Genomic DNA, 19,458 nt, shown 5'->3' on the forward strand with positions numbered 1-19,458 from the left:
CCAGGACTACTCCTGAGTTAAGACTGGATGAAATGTCTTCCTGCAGTGTCATGAAAAAGCAGAAGCTACTTAATTTTTTTCAGATAATTTTTTTTTAAGAGGGGCTGTTTGTGGGATTTTAGCTATGGAAACCTCCTCTATTTATTTTCAGATTACAGTTTTCCACTTGCTTCTCAAAAAGCTTTGCCCAAAGAAAATGGAACACAAGTGAAAGACCCCCAAGGAGAACCCACTTTTCATCCCATCTCTGATTCCTTTGATCCAGACTCCGAAGCCCCTCCCACCAGAGTCCTGGAGGAGGAGGAAGAAGGATTGCTCCCTATCAACCAGTCAAAGGGAATGACTCAAAGCAGCCAGATGTCAAAAACCACTTTTTCTGAAGCACCTAAAGATGATTCCTTATATTCTATCCTGTTTTCCACCATGGCCAGTAGAATGGGCCCAATGACTGAAGCAGCTACGATCAAGCATGGGAAAGAATCTGCGCTCGAGTATTCTTCTTCAGGCTTTGACTTAGGAAGCAGCATGGGACCCAGTCTCCTGCCCTTGTCTCCCATCTTTTCAACTGAGACCACTACAGACCCCCAGTTGGTCTCAGAACTTCCTCCCAAGATTACCCAAGAGAGCTCAGTGGCTGCGATAGAAATAGCAGGGGAACAGTTAGCAACCATAGCTGCAGTAGATGGCGATCTACCAGAAGGAAAAGCCACAACACAGGAGGAGATTCCAAAACCTGCATCGGGAACAGTTGCAGCTGAGATGGAACTGACAGGAGAAGATCTAGTAGGCTCTCATGAGGACAATTTCCAAGTAACTGAGACTGTTTCCAGGACTCCTAACAGCCTATCAGATCGCAGCTCTTTGGGCCATTTTTGGGACTGGACCAGTGGACGAGCCCCAACTCCAACTGCTAACCAGAATAGCCAGGATACAAAACTGCCAATCATCACAACTGCTGCAGCAAAAAACAGAGATCTCCTGCTTGCCTCAGGAGTTCCCTGGAGTTTGACACAGGTAAGAAAATTGTATGTGGACCATTGGGTGATGAGTATTTATACTTAGAAACCTCTGTTAAAGGCTGGGAGAAACGAACCATTTAACATGGTTTTATGTTATTTACGTTATGTTATTTACGTTATTTATGTTATGTTCATTAACTTGCCTGTTAATTTCATTACAGGTGGTTATTTTCATAACCAACACAAATTTGAACCAGAACCATAGTACTAAAATGCCACAGATGTGCAGGATAAAAAATTCTATTTTAAAAAGATGTAACATTTCTCCTATAAAGGGGCTTAAAACTAACTAACTGATATTTAATTTCCGGGTTATCGTTAAGGTCCAAACCCTCTCAAGGTGGTATATATGATAATATGAATAAAACAAATGTGAAAATCAGTATATGCAAATAGCAATAGCACTTAGACTTGTATACACAGTGCTTTACAGCCCTCTCTAAGCAGTTTACAGAGTCAGCATATTGCCCCCAACAATCTGGGTCCTTATTTTACCCACCTCGGAAGGATGGAAGGCTGAGTCAACCTTGAGCCTGGTGAGACTTGAACTGCCGAACTGCAGCTAGTAGTCAGCTGAAGTTGCCTGCAGTCCTGCACTCTAATTGCTGCGTCACCTAGGCTCTTTTTATATGTTATAATAGCCCTCCCTATCAGTAAAACAAACAATTTTAAAAGAAATTTTAACTGAGTAATTAATTCATTGGCTAATAAAAAGCTATCAAGTTCTAGTTTGGGGTAGTTGAGATACATTTTTCAAAACTATGATAAAGCTCACATATGGCTCACATAGCCTAGTAATGATAGCTTAGCATTTCTGCTTAAAGTTATGAACCAGTAATTCTAGAATTCTTAAAATTCTTTAAGAGTAAGACTTCTGTAGACAGAAGTCTACAGAATATAGGCAGAATAGTCTGCCTATTTCTGTAGGCAGAAATAGGTCAACTATTTTCATACAGTTGGATGTGATTTGTTTCATTACATAGGAGCAAAAAATTGTCAGATTTTGAGGTTTTTAAAATAGGTTTATTGTCTTAAATGATCCATTTAATTTATTATTTTTTAAATTAACTGAACTGATTCTCAAGATATTTGAAATATTTTAATTTTTTTCTTTTTTTTAAATTGTAATTGTGATACTGTGAAGACCAGCTCTAATTGTGTTCATTCTTCTGATGTTCTTTTGGTTAGATTTATATTTTTAAAGATTCAAATAATCTGATGATAGAGAAAGAATGAGATATATGTACACACCTAGAACAACTGAGTAGGCAACATATTGGATTTAGTTTCAAAAAAGTGCTACAGAGCATACTGGAATAGAAGTGTTTCACCCTCAAGAAAGTATTGTGCCAACTAGCTATTATATTATCCATTCTCTGAGATTTCATCCCATTGTTTTGTTTCAGATGCTTAACTCAGTTCATTTGACTACTCAGATTGACTACTGTATTACTAGCACAAGCATTGTGCTTGTTTGTCAGTGTTCAAACAAAACTTTAAACACCTATATTGTATATGCCAGTTTGTATAAGTCATTTTCTTGGGCTTCAAATACAATGTGGCCCATGGAGATAATTTCCCTTATAATCTCTTACAATGGCCCAAACTTTAGTTTGAATTTTACACACCTGTCTTATTTATTTATTTATTTATTTTTCATATTTGTATACCGCCCTACTCCCGAAGGACTCAGGGCGGTGAACAGCCATAATAAATACAAATACATATAGAAGTTAAAAACTATTAAGAAACAGATTAAGTAATTTAGGCTCAAAGATTAAAAAACATCCAAATTTATCTAAAGAGGTTTAAAACCCAATTTAAAAGCCAGTTTAAAAGCCAATTAAAAAGGGAGAGTTAGGCCAGACCAGCTTGTTGGAATAGAAATGTTTTCAGGGCACGGCGGAATATGCGTAAGTCTTGGATGTTTCGTAACTCCGGGGGAAGCCCGTTCCAGATGGTAGGTGCCCCCACAGAAAAGGCTCTCCCCCTGGGGGCCGTCAGTCGACATTGTTTGGCCGACGGCACCCTGAGGAGTCCCTCTCTATGGGAGCGAACTGGTCGGTGAGAGGCTATTGGTGGCAGGAGGCGGTCTCGTAAGTACTGAGCCATGGAGCGCTCTAAAGATAGTAACCAAAACCTTGAAGCGCACCCGGAAGACCACTGGGAGCCAGTGCAGCTCGCGCAGGAGGGGGTTTACATGAGAGCGCCACATTGCTCCCATTACCACCCGCGCGGCCGCATTCTGGACCAGTTGGAGCCTTCGGGTGCTTCTCAAGGGGAGCCCCATGTAGAGAGCATTACAATAATCCAGGCGTGAGGTGACAAGGGCGTGAGTGACCGTGCATAACGAGTCCCGATCCAGAAAGGGATGCAACTGGCGAATCAGGCGAACCTGATAAAAAGTCCTCCTGGCTACGGCCGTCATATGCTTTTCAAAAGACAGCCGTGAGTCCAGGAGGATGCCCAAGTTGCGAACCCCATCTATGGGGGCCAACGACTCGCCCCCAATAGTCAGAGATGGCGCCAACTGACTATATCGGGACGACGGAAACCACAGCCACTCGGTCTTGGATGGGTTGAGTCTGAGTTTGTTCCTCCCCATCCAGATCCGTACGGCCTCCAGGCACCAGGACATCACCTCGAGGGCATCATTGGGGTGGTCTGGGGTGGAGATGTACAGCTGGGTGTCATCAGCGTACTGATGGTACTTCACCCCAAAACCACGGATGATCTCACCCAGCGGCTTCACATAAATGTTGAATAGAAGGGGCGAGAGGACCGATCCTTGTGGCACCCCACATATAAGGGGCCTCGGGGTCGACCTCTGCCCCCCTGTCAACACAGACTGCGACCGGTCAGAGAGAAAGGAGGAGAACCACTGTAGAACAGTGCCCCCCACCCCCAACCCTTCCAACCGGTGCAGCATGATATCATGATCGATGGTATCAAAAGCCGCTGAGAGGTCTAATAAGACAAGGACTGAGGAGCAACCCCTGTCTCGAGCCCTCCAGAGATCATCAACCAATGCGACCAATGCTGTCTCTGTGCTGTACCCGGGCCTGAATCCCGACTGGAACGGATCTAGATAATTCGATTCATCCAGGTACTGAGGCAGTTGTCGTGCAACCACACTCTCAACAACCTTTGCAACAAAGCGAAGGTTGGAGACAGGACGATAATTTGCTAATACAGCTGGATCCAGGGAGGGCTTCTTGAGGAGGGGCCTCACCACCGCCTCTTTCAAGACGGTGGGAAAGACACCCTCACTCAAAGAAGCATTTATAATCTCCTGGAGCCAGCCTCGTGTCACCTCCCGGGAGGCCAGTACCAACCAGGATGGACACGGGTCCAATAAACATGTGGTCGCATTTAGTCTGTTCAGTATCCTGTCCACGCTTTCGGGAGTCACAGGATCAAACTCTTCCCAAATAATATTCTCAGGACCTGCCCCTGTCATCTCCTCTGGATCAATCCAGTCAGAGTCTAGCTGTTCACGAATCTGAGCAATTTTGTCATACAGATATTGTACAAAATCCTCAGCTCTACCCTCCAAGGGGTCTTCCCGCGTCTCTTGATGGAGCAGAGAGCGGGTCACCCTAAACAGGGCGGCTGGGCGATTATCTGATGATGCAATAAGAGTAGAAAAGTAGTTACTCTTCTCTACTCTTATCGCCACTAGGTAATTCTTAATATGAGATCTTACCAGTGTTCGGTCGGATTCAGAACGACTAGCCCTCCAACTGCTCTCTAGGTGTCTTTTCCGGCGCTTCATCTCCCTCAGCTCCTCAGTATACCAAGGAGCCAGGTGAGACCGGCGCCGGGTCAGAGGCCGCAAAGGCACGACTCGGTCTAAAGCATCAGCCGCCGCCCTATCCCAGGCGGCCACTAAGTCCTCAGCCGAGTCGTGTGCTAGAACCTCAGGAAATGGCCCAAGCTCCATCTGGAATCTCTCAGGATCCATCAGGCGCCTGGGGCAGAACCACCTGGTCGGTTCCGCCTCCCTGCGGCGGGGTGTGGCGGTTCGAAGGTCCAGGTGAAGGAGGGAGTGATCTGACCATGACAAGGGTTCAATCACTATATCCCCTATCTCGAGATCACTCAACCACTGTCCAGAGACAAAAACAAGGTCCAGTGTGTGTCCCCCCATGTGAGTAGAGCCATAAATTAACTGGGTCAGGTCCATAGCCGTCATGGAAGCCATGAACTCCCGAGCCACCTCAGATGTCTCGCCAACTGATGACAGGTTAAAATCCCCCATGACCATAAGCCTGGGGGTGTCAACAGCCACCGCGGCTATAACATCAAGCAGCTCAGGCAGGGCTGCAGCCACTTGGCAGGGAGCCAGGTACGTGACTAGCAAGCCCAACTGCACCCTATGACCCCACTTCACAAGAAGGGACTCACATCCAGCCGTCTGAGGAACAGTGGCCTCCCTTGGTCCAAGACCCTTGTTAATAACAACCGCCACCCCTCCGCCCCTCCCCTGAGACCTTGGCTGATGGAAAGCACGGAAACCTGGTGGGCACATATCAACAAGGGGGGCTCCCCCTTCCTGGCCCAACCAGGTCTCCGTAATACCCGCCAGGTCCGCACCCCCCTCCTGAATAAGATCACAAATGAGGGGGGCTTTATTTACCACGGACCTGGCGTTGCACAGCATCAGCCGAAGGCCTGGGGCCCGAGGTTCCGTACAACCTGGGGAACGAGAAGAGCTTTGAGGGTCGGAGCGCGCCACCGCTTGTAAACAGCGAGGACGCACTCCCGTAGGATGATGTGGCCCCCTGCTCCCACCATATCTGCCCCTCCCACCTATAGTATCGATGTTATGGGCATCTGTATCATAAGATCTAATCATCTCCTTGACCCCAGTGTTCACACCTCCCATGCCATGCCCTACGGCTGGCCCAGATACCCTCCCCCGCGGGTCTTCCCCCGAACCCACGTAATCTACCCCCCTCCCAGAATCCCTTAAAATCTTATTAAGAAATTTCCCTAAAAAACCCCATAACCCTCTTTTTGCTGTATGCCATCTCTTATTGATCTTATTGATCCGTGTCTTAAGTTTCTTGAGCACTTTGGAGCCACAGTGGCCCCTGTTCTCAGATTCATCTACTGTATCTACGTCTTTGAATATCAGCATCAGATCTGAGAAATATGCTACCAGATAGAGTGTAAAATAAGGGATGAAACAATTGGTTGTCTGAATTGGGGCTAAAACTTCGTATTCATTTTTTAATGGCAATAGCAATAGCACTTAGACTTATATACCATTTCACAGTGCTTTACAGCCCACTCTAAGTGGTTTTTACAGAGTCTGCATATTGCCTCCAACAATCTGGGTCCTCATTTTACCCACCCCGGAAGGATGGACGGCTGAGTCAACCTTGAACTGGTGAGATTTGAACTGCAGCTAGCAGTCAGCTGACGTAGCCTGCAGTACTGCACTCTAATCACTGTGCCATCTCGGCTCTATAAATTTAAAAAATGACCATGCTGCTTCCCAAAATATTTCCATGTTAACTCAGGGATGTCTTCATTTGTTTTGTTTTGTAGATTATCTGTAAGGACTGGAGCAACCTGGCAAGCAAAAACTACATCATCCTGAACATGTCAGATAACATAGATTGTGTGAGTCACTTGCTTCTATATTTAAATCTGTCTCTGTCATCTACAACTTCCCCTCCCTTTCAATAATGCTTAACGAGTAGTAAAACCATCAAGTAGTAAAATGCTATTTCATCATCCAGAACAATATTTTGAATGTTCATTTAAAATATGTTTCATCCTACATTGGCCATTTATTTATTAATATCATATATTCATATATAGTATTCATTATTGTAGATCTTGAAGCATTTTAGCAAAATATGGCTGTAATATTTCTAAACAATTAAATATGTGCCCAGAAAGAAGTTTGGATAAAGGTTTTATATAATATTTCTGGACAGGTTGTTGCTATAATACCCTTAACTAAGATGCTTCTATTAAACAGTCCTTTTCCCGCACATATAGTATCAATTTCCAATATATACTTTACTTTGAATAGGCCCACAATATTACTTTTGGAGGATACATTTTATGTTAGGGTTAAGAAACATATGATGCTGTGTGAAAGTGAACGGGAGAAGCTATGTATATGTATCTATATGTGTTTGTGTGTGTATGCTTTGTATGAGTTGATTAGGAAAAAAAAGGAATATCAGAGGTCCAGTTTCATCCTCTTGCTTTCCTGAGCCTGGATTATCTCAATGACAAAAACCAAAAAGGATCAGGGACAGCAAAAAGACTTAGGATGGGAGGATCTCTGGATCTGACTTAGGAGAGAGATTCAGACTATTGGGGTGGATTAAATGTGCTCCCCTCCCATTAAATGAAACTTATTTTATAAATTGCCTTCTGCTATTTTTCAGAAGAGAGGTGACACCCAGACATGGAATTCAGATAGCTATATAGATTAGAACTTGATGAGAAGTTTGCTGATAGACTGGTAAATTACCTGCAGTTTTGGTAATCGGCACTGCAGGCTTTAGAGTTATATCTTTCCTCCAGTTTGGAAACAGGCAGTTTAAATAGGCAGCTTCCATTGGCAGAAGCTGTTTTCTTGTCCTAGTTTCTTAGGTAAGGCATATAAGAGGACTAAATGTTTTCTGTTTCTTAATATAAAGAACAGGAAGGAGGGAAATAGAGTTTTCTTTTCTTTTCTGACAGCAGCATAGCACAGCAGGACCTAGAAAATGCAACAGGTTATTTTCTCTCATCAATTGATATGCTAGATATTGAGCAAATTTCCAGACATTATTTAGACCGGCAAGCCAGCCATTTCAGTATTTAGTATTTCTTGGAGTTTGAACTATTGACAAATGAGGGAGATACTTTTTTTATGGTCTTGGATGGCTGGAATAAAAAGATTCAAAAGGTTTAATAATCAAATGATGGTGATTGAGCAAGAACAAATTTAGAAGTTCTTCAGTATACATAAGTCATGGAGGGATAATTATATCTCTGATGAGGGAGAAATCTGCTCATGCTGAAAATTTATTGTATTGCTCTGTTTGTAACCCAGCAGGAGTGAGTCACAGATGCAAGGGATGGAATATCTGTCTCTCAAGGCTAATAGGGTTGAGGAGGCAAACAATCATCCTTCTCTACAAAGGATGAAGTATTTGTTTATTTATAACATTTATATGGCTATTTATCTCACATGAAGTGACTCTAGGCAGTGTACATGAATTAAGCAATAAATATATAAAACAGTTATTATTATCATACAAAACATCCACAAGGTACAAGAGAGGATAAACATCAAACATAATAATGGAACCATGTCAATGGTCCTCTTGGGACCCTAGGCCTAATGACATAGCCAGGTCTTGAGGGACTTCTGAAACATTGGATGGAGCTAACCTCACTTTGGGGTAGGGGATGTGGAATATTCCCAAAGCACAGAAGGCCTACCTCCTGGGACCTGCCATCTATAGTTCCCTAGCAGGCAAGACCCATAGCATGCCTTTGCTACCCAAATTTATGGGTAGATAAAATTGAGGAGAGGCAAGCCTTCCTTTAGATGTTAAAACCAGCATCTTGAACTGGACCCAGAAGTATGAAGTTTACGCAGTGAGTACAATAAATGCCTATTTAATTCTGACATCTGCTTTATATTCTGAACCGTTACCATTACATCAAAAAATAAAATTGTATATATGCACCTAAAGGAAAGAGGTACATGTCAGCCCTATAAGATAGACCAGACTAAGAAACCAATGCTAAGTTGCCTAAAACGTATTTTATTAAAATAGCAATGGTAACAGAATCTTGTAAGTCTGAATGTGTTTCTTTTCTCCTTCACCTTATCTATATGTGAATTAGGTAGGGGGCTTGTCTGAGATGCTTCCTCAAATTCATTTTTTGAAATGGATTTAAGCCACTTGTCTGATCATCGTCTTACTAATAGGTATTCCCACTGTCCTTCAACAGTTTTGTAGGGTAGTATCTTTAAAACAACCAAAGAAACAAATTAAAAATGTTTGTCCTGTCTAAACTGGATTTTCACTAGGGCTGCTAAATTGTTCTTATTTTACAGGTGTATCAGATATACTGTTATTACCAGTGCAATTCTGATCTTTAGGAAGGCAAAATGGCACCGTTTATATCCAAACGGAGGCTTAATGAGATATTGGGATGTTTCAATGTTCCAAGACCAATAAAAATAAACATGTTAATTAGCTTTTAAAAGATGTATGTCAGAGGCAATCAAAGAAATAAGAAATTGCATATGATATCATGAAATAAATCTGGTCTTGCCAGCTAAAATCCAAAACAGGATTACTGCACAATGCATTAAGAGATCATGCTTTGCATCCAATCTTTTCTGCCAATGCAGTATGATTCAGAAATATTTAAAGGAGTGGAGTGTTTCTGCTTTGAGTAACTGGATGGAATGTAACTTTTCTTCTATCACATATACTCATAATGGTAAAAGAAATTGTAGGCATTTTCATTAATTTTTAAAGGTTATCAGTTCTGGTTGAACAAGCATGTAGTCTTTTACTTCATATCATGATGAAAGATAGTTCTCTGAGCTCTCCTTGTGTTACATTATTTATACTGACATTTCTGAATTACAGAAATGGAAAAGAGATTGCAAGAAAGATGCACTGGCTATTTATTCATCAATTTCTATCAAAAGGGGCTGGTATTTTTCTGTTCAGTCATATCAATGGAAATGTTATTTTTCTCTCAGGAACGCCTTTTTCTCTGCTCCCCATAAGGCTCTGACTGCTCAGTCTGTGGTGATGGAGGGAGACCTATCATTTCTGCAATAGTTCTACTGGTGTAGTCCAGGGATTGCTTACTACTAAAGCTGTTTTCGTAATTTCCTTTCCATTAGGGGCCTGTCTTGCTCTGCTATCCCAGATTTTTATCTTCTGCTATTCATAAGCTTTGCCTTGTGAGCTGAGGTTCTGGTGGGTCCTTGTGATTCAGGTCTGGCTCCTCCTTGTCTTTCTCCATTCGCCCTTTGCCAGCCCCAAGCATTTGAGGTTCCCATAGCAACCAGTAGTGTTAGCACATATTAATAACTAGAGTGGCCTTTGAGTTGGCACAGCAACTGAGCCAGAATAGATGTGGGGATGACATTGCCAATTGATGTGCAAGATCTTAGAAGAACATAGAAGGGCCATATCTCTTTGACTTGAATCTGGGTACAAATGATTAGGCTCTTGCTCTTTAAATAATTAGTAATATTTTATGGTTTTCCTTTCCTTCAAACATTGCAATAGTGGTGTAGATAAATATGTCCCTCTATCATCAGTCAAGGCAAAATCTTGTCAGATCCTTATGTGTTACCTTCAGCCTAGTAATGCATTTTTGTCCACATTTGAAACCTATAAAGAAGTGAGGTTTCAGGATACTTCAAAGGGATTTTTTTTTTTGTTCCTCCCTGAATTTTAATTGGGAAACTCTCCCAATCATCTTGATCCCCAGGTTATATGACCAGGTGATAAAAATGAATTTAATTGTGTTCGTATGCTTACATAAACTACAACTGGTTTATACTATTTGTTGCAGCCAGAAAATACAAAATTCAAGAATGGCAGCAGTTAGGATGGAACTACTAGGGAATAAATGAACACACATTTTGAAACAATAAAGTTGATGGAGTAAAATGGAAATGGATGTCTTTCAAAATCTTGGCTTTTAGAAGATCTCTTTTTCATATATATACTGTATTTGGATGAGAAAGTGTGTATTCAGGAAATTTATTTTTACTTAGGGGACTAAAAATATGTTTTTTTGCTATAGGAAGAGTTCCGAATGGAAAGAGGTCTCCAGTTGCTGGCCCTGATGGAGGATGCCTTCTCCAGATATGACAATGGGTTGCAGGGGCAATGGTTGATCTCCTTAAGCAAACCTAATGAGAATGAAAAACATCTGTTGATGACCCTGGCAGGAGAACATGGTAAGATTTTGGTGAAAAATGAAAGGTATCTTTATTTTTCACCCTACAATCACCCTTACTGTGATTATTCCAGTCTTTTCCATGTACAAGTATCTCTCATGATGTTACAGCATCTAACTGAACATAATTAGACATCATTTCAATAGAATTTTACTATTTCACAAATGAAGGCAATACCTGCCCTAGGATAATGATTCCGGATCCAATCTGGTTTGGTCACTGGGACCAGAGATTTAGTCTGAACTTTCGGACTTGTGCTGGAGCCCATCTTCAGGGAACTTCTTTCTAGCAGAAAGTTAGAGAAGTTCTGCTAGAGAGAAGTTCCCTGAAGATGGGCTCCAGCATGAGTTTGAAAGTTTGGACTAAACCTCTGGTCTCAGTGACCAAACCAGATTGGATCCTGCATTTTACTATTTGTTCAGCAAATGCCATAAGGTATAGGTAAAGTCTGAGCTCACTTTCTGCTAACTTTATAGTCATGTCAACACTTTTCATGGCAACAACACAGAAAAGGTTTGTGGAGGTAGTGGTCTTCTTCTAGAATATTTTCAATATTTTCCTAGACTAGCTTGTACATAAAATTCCCTGCTTCCCTGTCATCCAAGTACTAGTGAGATCCCACTCTGCCTAGCTTTGTCAGATCATCCATATAACAGAGGTGTGAACTATGATTGTATTTTGGGTGTTATATCAGGAGTCATGCTGTAGGACAAATAGCTGAGAAGGATAAGCACCTAAATCTTACTTACTTTATAATCATTCCACATGTATTTCCAATTAAATTAAATTAAAATTTCAGTGCAGTGGCTGTTTTTGGAAAGGCTCTGTGGGACTTTCAGGGACTACAAGTGAGCTTCATGAATCAGTATATTAACTCTTATTCTGGCTGTCAACTATTTCTCCCTTTTTAATCTTTTACAAGATTCCTCCTGCTGTTTTGCATTAGAATCTTGTTATATTTTCTTCAAACTTCTTCAGTTATTATATAAATCATTGCCATCCTACTTCCTCCCACCCTCCCCCACCCCCCATCATATTTTTCTACATGTTTGTGTTGGTGCAGCATTTCTAAGACATTCCTCATGACTACATTGTCTGAACTGGTTTGGGATGTAATTTTCTATGTATGTAAAATTTTGAGCTGGATTTACAAACTTTGTCCCAGTCATGGAGAATTCATGACATCCCCACTTAGTCTGCAATGTTTTCTTCAGATCCCATTCTTATATTTCTCTCTAGACTTGGAAACATGTGCTTCACCTTCCCAATAGTGATACTAGTGTACTTCAAAAATACCACTCAATGTTACAGTGAGATATAGTGGCAGCATGTGAAGACAATAAGTATGTTTGTGTTTATATGAGCACATATGGTTCTGGTCCAAGCAAGCCCATCAGGGCTCGCATGCCAGCAGTGATTGCTTTTATCCAGTTTGCACTGTGGTCCATTTATTTTTGGTTCACAGTACTGATGCTCTTGCACAGAACAATTTGTTTCTAGGGTTGAAATACGTTGTTGGTTCTTGCTCTTTCTTGCTCTGCCACCCAAAATTAAATGATATATATATTATGCAGGGAAACAGTGAACGGATAAAAACAAATTCTAGAATGATGTAACATCTTTTTCTCAATCGTTTAATGTGGAAGTGGCAAATGGTTGCTTATTTCAAGCAGTTTTAATGCAGAGGTAGGCTTGCAGTAAGTGGGCCTACACAATGTTTACAAAGAATTCATTCTTATGATTGTGTATCCATGGAGGATAAACAGGGAGGGCGCATAAAACAAGACGTATCAGACAACGTCATCCCCAAATGCAACAATTTTCAGATGATGGGACAGAAATATACAACTATAGAATTGACATGATGAAGTCACTACATTGCACATCAATATTTCACAGTGATTGCAGACCCCACTGGTTCTCATAATAGTGACTGTGGGATGCTCATAACGTACGGTTTTTTTATCCATGTAGAACCACAGCCCTGATGTGAACATTGTTTTTGAATTCTAAAGCATACTTAGGGCTCTACACCGAAAATAAGTGTTCTCAATTATACTATTACTTTTAAACAGGAAATAATGCTTTCATATAGGCATATTTCTCTACTCAAGAAAGAAAGTTGAAGAAGAGTACCCTGAATTAATGCATTTTTTAAAAAATTTGATACATTTCATCTCCTAGGGGTTGTTCCAACAAATGATGTCCTCTTGGCATTAGGTGATGTGCAGAAAAGCTTAGCTGAGGTAAGACCTTATTTACTTCTATAGGAGAAGCTAGTCTGTATAGGATAAATGAATTGATTTTTCCCTATAATCATGCACAATAGTCTCTTCTTTCCTGTCTGTTGGTTACATTGCCATTAGATGTCAGTTTTCATTAGCTGTGAGTGATTCTGTGGATTTGTATTCTTGCATTATATCACAATTTCTTGAGATCTGGTATGGTCTTGTTGAAGAACTATCAGATTGGTTCTGTTTATCTGACCAATTACAATTGATTGGACCTACCAGCAGATACTGTAGAGCCTGATAACTTTTAAAAGTGACATTAAAAGTCTAGAGTTGATATGTGATGGAAATGGTTTCTAAATTTGATATAAAAATAAATATATAAATTAAGCCTAGATCTCATTCTTGCTCATTGTATACAGAGAATTGAGGCTCTGTTGTTTCCAGTAATTGAACTTTTCTGTTCTGTCTGTAGGAAATCCACATTGGCAGAATGTTACTTTGGCCTTCTCATTCTCTACCCAAATGTGATGCGTGCTGACTTTCCTTATGGAAATTTGTTTTTGTACACAGAATCTAGAAAGTTCAAAAGGGACAACATAAAGATCTGAGGGCTTTGCATAATGTTCTCATTGGACATTTGAGCAATATCAAAGCAATGGCCTATTGATGTACAGGAGCGATAACCCTGCTTCCTCAAAACTTAACTCTCAATATATTTTAAAATAAGCAGAGCAGATTTGTCTCACTGGTTAAACATTTCATCCCAAAACATACATTGACGTGTAGTATTATATCCAAAATTTTCTATCCATAAATATATAATAGTCATGAATTCATTGGATACTTCCAAGTGACATTTTCATTACATGATTATTTTGCCTTGGGCATGGAAATTTAGTAATGGTTATCCATTTTTTTTTTCAGTCTGTAACCTTCCTGCATGTTCACCAAAACACTAAAGAGAGAGAAATTGAATTAGCTGCACAATTCCCTTCAATTATAGTAATGTAAACTGTCAAAGTGCCTATTATTAGGACAAATTTATGTTGTGAATTTAAATACGATATATAATTTCTGCTGATTGTCACTTGGAATAAAATCTGTGTACTGGAAATGAGCCTTCAATTGAGCTCATAAGGGTATACCAGTGAAACAAATAGAAAAAACAGAGCTAGTTTCTGGAATCCCTCCTGAGCATTTGATTATAGCCCTGTGATCAGAAGGAAGGAGGGCTTAGGAATGGAGCATCTTAAACTGCTTCCTTTTCCCTTAGGAAGAGTGGGGTTTTTCCTCCCATCACAACAAACCTGGTCCCATTCCATTTTCTTTTGGGGGAATTAATTGAGTAGATGAATGGCAGAACAGATATAATCCAAGCTTCTTTACATAATTTATTTCTAAATTTCTGTTGAAATAAAAAAAAAGAGGAAGAAGGTCTCACTAAGCAACTAACTTCCTTGAACCTTGAAAAATTCAAGAAATGGTGATTTGATTGTGACCTCACTGCTTGAAGGTGCCGATTCTCTAAATTAGGGGTGTAAAACTCAAGGCCTGTGAGCCAGATTTGGCCCATGGGGTGCTTAGATCTGGCCCGCAGGGCCACCCTGGAAACAGCGAAAGACCGGCCCCACAGTGTCTCTGCCAGTGAAAATGGAGCTCGCAGGCTGTATGTGGCCCTCTCAAGCTCCGTTTTTGCTGGCGGAGGGTTGCAGGAAGTTGTCATAGCCAGAAACAGAACTCGGGACCCATTTTTGCTGGCAGAGTGCTCGGGACACCACAGGCGCCCCTGACACGAGTGTCGTCAAGTTGGCCATGCCCACCAGCCTCCCCCCCCAAGGTCAAACACAACCCTGATGCGGCCTTCAGTGAAATCGAGTTTGATACCTCTGCTCTAAATGTTTACTTGCATTGTTGTAACAAAGTCCAGAGGGAAACAATGGCCTTGTCATGAAATACATGCCTCTCTAGCAGCATACCTGCAATAAAATCACACTGCCAATTCTTCTGGCCCAGTGACACTGCCAAACGCCCACTCCTCAAGAGCGTCTACAAGCTGAGGTTTAAACCTTTTTGCCTAACTATAGCCTTGGTGTAAAACACACAAAGGGGGTGCAAATGAATATGTAGAAGAGAGCATCCCCATGGTACCCAGAATGAGAATTCATAATGTCTCTTCCAGAATAAATATTCAACAATAATTCAAAGAGCGTAATACCATGAGCCGTAGTTGCGCAGTGGTTAGAATGCAGTGTTGCAATATGACTCTGCATTCCACTGCCAGGAGTCCAAACCTGACCCTCTCAAGGTTGACTCAGCCTCCCATCCTTCCAAGGTCGGTAAAATCAGGATCTAGATTATTTGGGGCAATATGCTGATTCTGTAAACCACACAGACAATGCTGTAAAGCGCTACCGAGCAGTATATATAAGTCTAACTGCTATTGCTAATATTAGGTGTCTAGGAGGGAACTCTACTGCTGAATTTTTGTCTTCCACAATCACAGCCCTTTCTTCAGTTTTGGAGGAGATGACTTGATGGTTTTACAGTCTTGGAGGTCATCTCCCAGAGTCAAACAGTTATATCTTAAAAATGTAAATGTTTAAAATGTAAACAAATAAATTTAATTGATTTATTTTCAGCAGGCATATAGTTTTGTCATAGCACAGGTTTTCTGGCTCACAATATTAAAATGCTGTTTTTACGTAAGTATTTAAGAGACTTATATGACAGTCCATCTGATATATAATAATATCCGATAGCTGTTTACAAGGACAGGGAGAATTAAAAAGGACTTTATGTGATTCTGAGCAGACCATAAATTTGTTGCTAAGCAATCTTATCTAGAAAGGTTGTTCCATAAATGGGATACTATTGCCAACAGGTCAACGGACTTCACCAGTCATTTTCCTCATTTCAGTTGAAGTAGGATCACTGAAGACATTGCAAGAATGGGATTTCTCTCTGTGTGTTTATTATAAAAAGCTCACATTTAGCTTTCAGTACCCAATGCTTTAACAGTTTTAACCTTTTAATTGCTTTATACTGTTATTCATTGTATTGTAAGCCACCCAGAGTCGCTTGATAGTGAGATGGGCAGCATATAAATTTAATACATAAATTACTATTGCACTGAGTGTATTTAACAATTCGTTTTTAGATTGGAATCCAGAACTATACAACTACATCAAGTTGCCAGTCACGTCCCAGCCAGACACACAGCGATTACGGGAAGCTCTTTGTGGTGCTGGTTATTATCGGCTCAATTTGTGTCATCATCATTATCATGGGACTGATTTACAACTGTTGGCAGAGACGCATGCCCAAAATGAAGAACATGGTGAGTCCCTTTATGGGTTAAACGTTTTTATTTTATTTTATTTTCCAAACAAAAGCTTCCTGGTTGCTTGCCTTATTTCCCAAATGCATTTTTTTTTTTAAAAAAAGGTTTTTATTTTCCTCTCCCACCCGTTTCCTCTCTTCTAGTCACACGGTGAAGAACTACGATTTGTTGAAAACGGTTGCCATGACAATCCCACCTTGGATGTAGCCAGCGATAGCCACTCTGAGATGCAAGAAAAGAAGCCGAGTGTAAATGGTGGGGGAGCTGTTAATGGACCGGAGAGCTGGGATGTTCTGATTAACAAGCAAACAAATGAAGAGGGAGAGGCATTTGAGGAAGATACCCACCTTTAAACGAGGACTCCACCTGTGGGATTGCACTTGTCTTGATTTAAAGGCCTAAAGCTGAGGGTGGCTCCTCAGGAACTCGTTTTTTGTCCATTTGGAATAGATCTGCTCTGAAGTATTAGCACAGTCCTGGAGCCAGAAGGGCCACCCTGAGCCAAGGGGGTGGGGTGGGGGTGGGCATGTTTGTCTCTTGCTGTCAGTAGCGCCAATGCTTTAATCACATTAAGATGCACTTGCTCTAGTCTTTTGGTAGAAGAAGAAAATGGCCAAGTTTGAAAAATAAATGGTGTGATGCCCCAACACAATGCTACCTGATTTGCTGATGGAGGTAATAGAGCAGCCGGAATAATTGGGTTCATAACCTGTCTCAAAAAGTGCAATAGGAAAAGTCATGATGAAAAATGCATATTCCTTTGGCATATAATCTTAATATCTTCAGTCAGTTCACCACTGATCCTGTTGCTCAGTTATCCTAGTGGAAGTTTGTGAGGTTTTCTCCTAAAGCCACCATGTACCACAGAAGGGCAAGTGGTTGGGCTAAGGCATCTTTTTGTGGGCAGCAATTTTTTGAACGTCTATGAATGGTTGTGTTTAGGCAAGAAATTATATTCTGCACAAGTCCTGGTGTTCTGTATTGCCCTGACTTTAGGTTCTCATTTGATAGATTGCATGACTTCCTTACCTTGGTAATTATCTTTGCAGTAGAAGCTCCTTAATGTGGATTCAAAATTCTTAGTGGAAACTGCAGGATTAGACATGGCCCTAAATTACTCTAGCTTTGTTGGTGAGAATACAGAAAACTATTTTCCTAATATAGAATAAATTCCTACTAACATTTCAACAAGACTCAATATGTTCAGACAACATGATAAGCAAAACAGATGGTTAGTCAGGAATACATCAGATGCATACCAGTTAGCTCTTCCCTCAAACATCTTCCATGACCATGGCTGGCTTTTAGTGCATATCATATTATCTGCTCATGTGTTCTTCTAGCCAGCAGTGGGCAGAAATTATGGATATACAACATTATCTATCTATCTATCTATCTATCTATCTATCTATCTATCCATCCATCCATCCATCCATCCATCTATCCATCCATCCATCTATTGTCTATCCATCTATCTATCTCTTCATCTATCTATCATTTTCTATCATCTATCTATCTATCTATCTCTTCATCTATCATTTTCTATCATTATCTATCTATCTATCTCTTCATCTATCAATCATTTTCTATCATCTATCTATCTCTTCATCTATCAATCATTTTCTATCATCTATCTATCTATCTCTTCATCTATCAATCATTTTCTATCATCTATCTATCTATCTCTTCATCTATCTATCATTTTCTATCATTTATCTATCATCTACCTATCTATCTCTTCATCGATCTATCATTTTCTATCTATCTATCTATCTCTTCATCTATCTATCATTTTCTATCATCTATCTATCTCTTTATCATTTTCTATCATCTATCATTTTCTATCTATCTATCTCTTCATCTATCTATCTATTTATCTATCTATCTCTTCATCTATCATTTTCTATCATCTATCTATCTATTTATCTATCTATCTCTTCATCTATCTATCATTTTCTATCATCTATCTATTTATCTATCTATTTATCTCTTCATCTATCTATCATTTTCTATCATCTATCTATCTATCCTCTATCTATCTATTTATTTATCTATCTATCTATCTCTTCATCTATCATTTTCTATCATCTATCTATCTATCTATCTATCTATCTATCTATCTATCTATCTATCTATCTATCTCTTCATCTATCTATCATTTTCTATCTATGTATCTATCTATCTATCTATCTATGTATCTATCTATCTATCTATCTATCTATCTATCTATCTATCTATCTCTTCATCTATCTATCATTTTCTATCTATGTATCTATCTATCTATCTATCTATCTATGTATCTATCTATCTATCTATCTATCTATCTATCTATCTATCTATCTATCTATCTATCTGTCTATCTATCTATCTATCCCTATCTACCTACCTACCTATCATCTATCATCTATCATCTATTTTTGGTATCAACAATTGTTGGGCAGCTAAGAACTGCCAAGAAAAGTCACACTGTTATGATTACTATCTACAGCATTAGGGTAACTAACCTATAACTTTGGTTATGTAGTGTTCTTTCTCCCTTTTTTGTTACCGTGAAGGGACAGTAGTATGGTCCAGTTCGAACTGAGACTCCACATGAGGAGAAATCTTTTTCCCAGGCTCTTTGGTTCTGAAAATCAGCACACATCCTATGATAGGATGATGATTCTATAATTTTAGAAGTTGAAAAATTGAGGTTTTATTTTAAAAAGCAGCAGTAAATTATGATGAGAGGATGAATGACAAATTTCAATGAAATGATAGGGAGAGGGAGTTTGATTCCTTTCCTGCAGAGAAAGAGAGAATAAGAACAAAAATGGAATGAGAAAAGAAATAGAGAATAAGAAAATATGGAGTTGTGTGCTCTCTCTTAAATATATCAATTGGGTAAGTTCTTAAGACTGGCAG

General features: G+C 40.1%; 1 protein-coding gene across 1 annotated transcript in view; it reads left to right on the forward strand.

The window, feature by feature from the left end:
* PODXL2 (podocalyxin like 2) overlaps positions 1-16,907 on the forward strand; it is a 51,368-nt gene extending 34,461 nt beyond the window's left edge. The window contains exons 4-9 of the mRNA XM_070934361.1: positions 152-1,014; positions 6,576-6,650; positions 10,824-10,980; positions 13,165-13,226; positions 16,372-16,551; positions 16,698-16,907. Of these exons, the coding sequence (XP_070790462.1) occupies positions 152-1,014; positions 6,576-6,650; positions 10,824-10,980; positions 13,165-13,226; positions 16,372-16,551; positions 16,698-16,907 (1,547 nt within the window). The remainder of the gene's footprint in view (positions 1-151; positions 1,015-6,575; positions 6,651-10,823; positions 10,981-13,164; positions 13,227-16,371; positions 16,552-16,697) is intronic.
* Positions 16,908-19,458: the final 2,551 nt, after the last annotated feature.

This window comes from Pituophis catenifer, unplaced genomic scaffold, assembly GCF_029215685.1.
Source record: "Pituophis catenifer annectens isolate HBS135680 unplaced genomic scaffold, rPitCat1.0.hap2 SCAF_2, whole genome shotgun sequence".
Taxonomy (NCBI): domain Eukaryota; kingdom Metazoa; phylum Chordata; class Lepidosauria; order Squamata; family Colubridae; genus Pituophis; species Pituophis catenifer.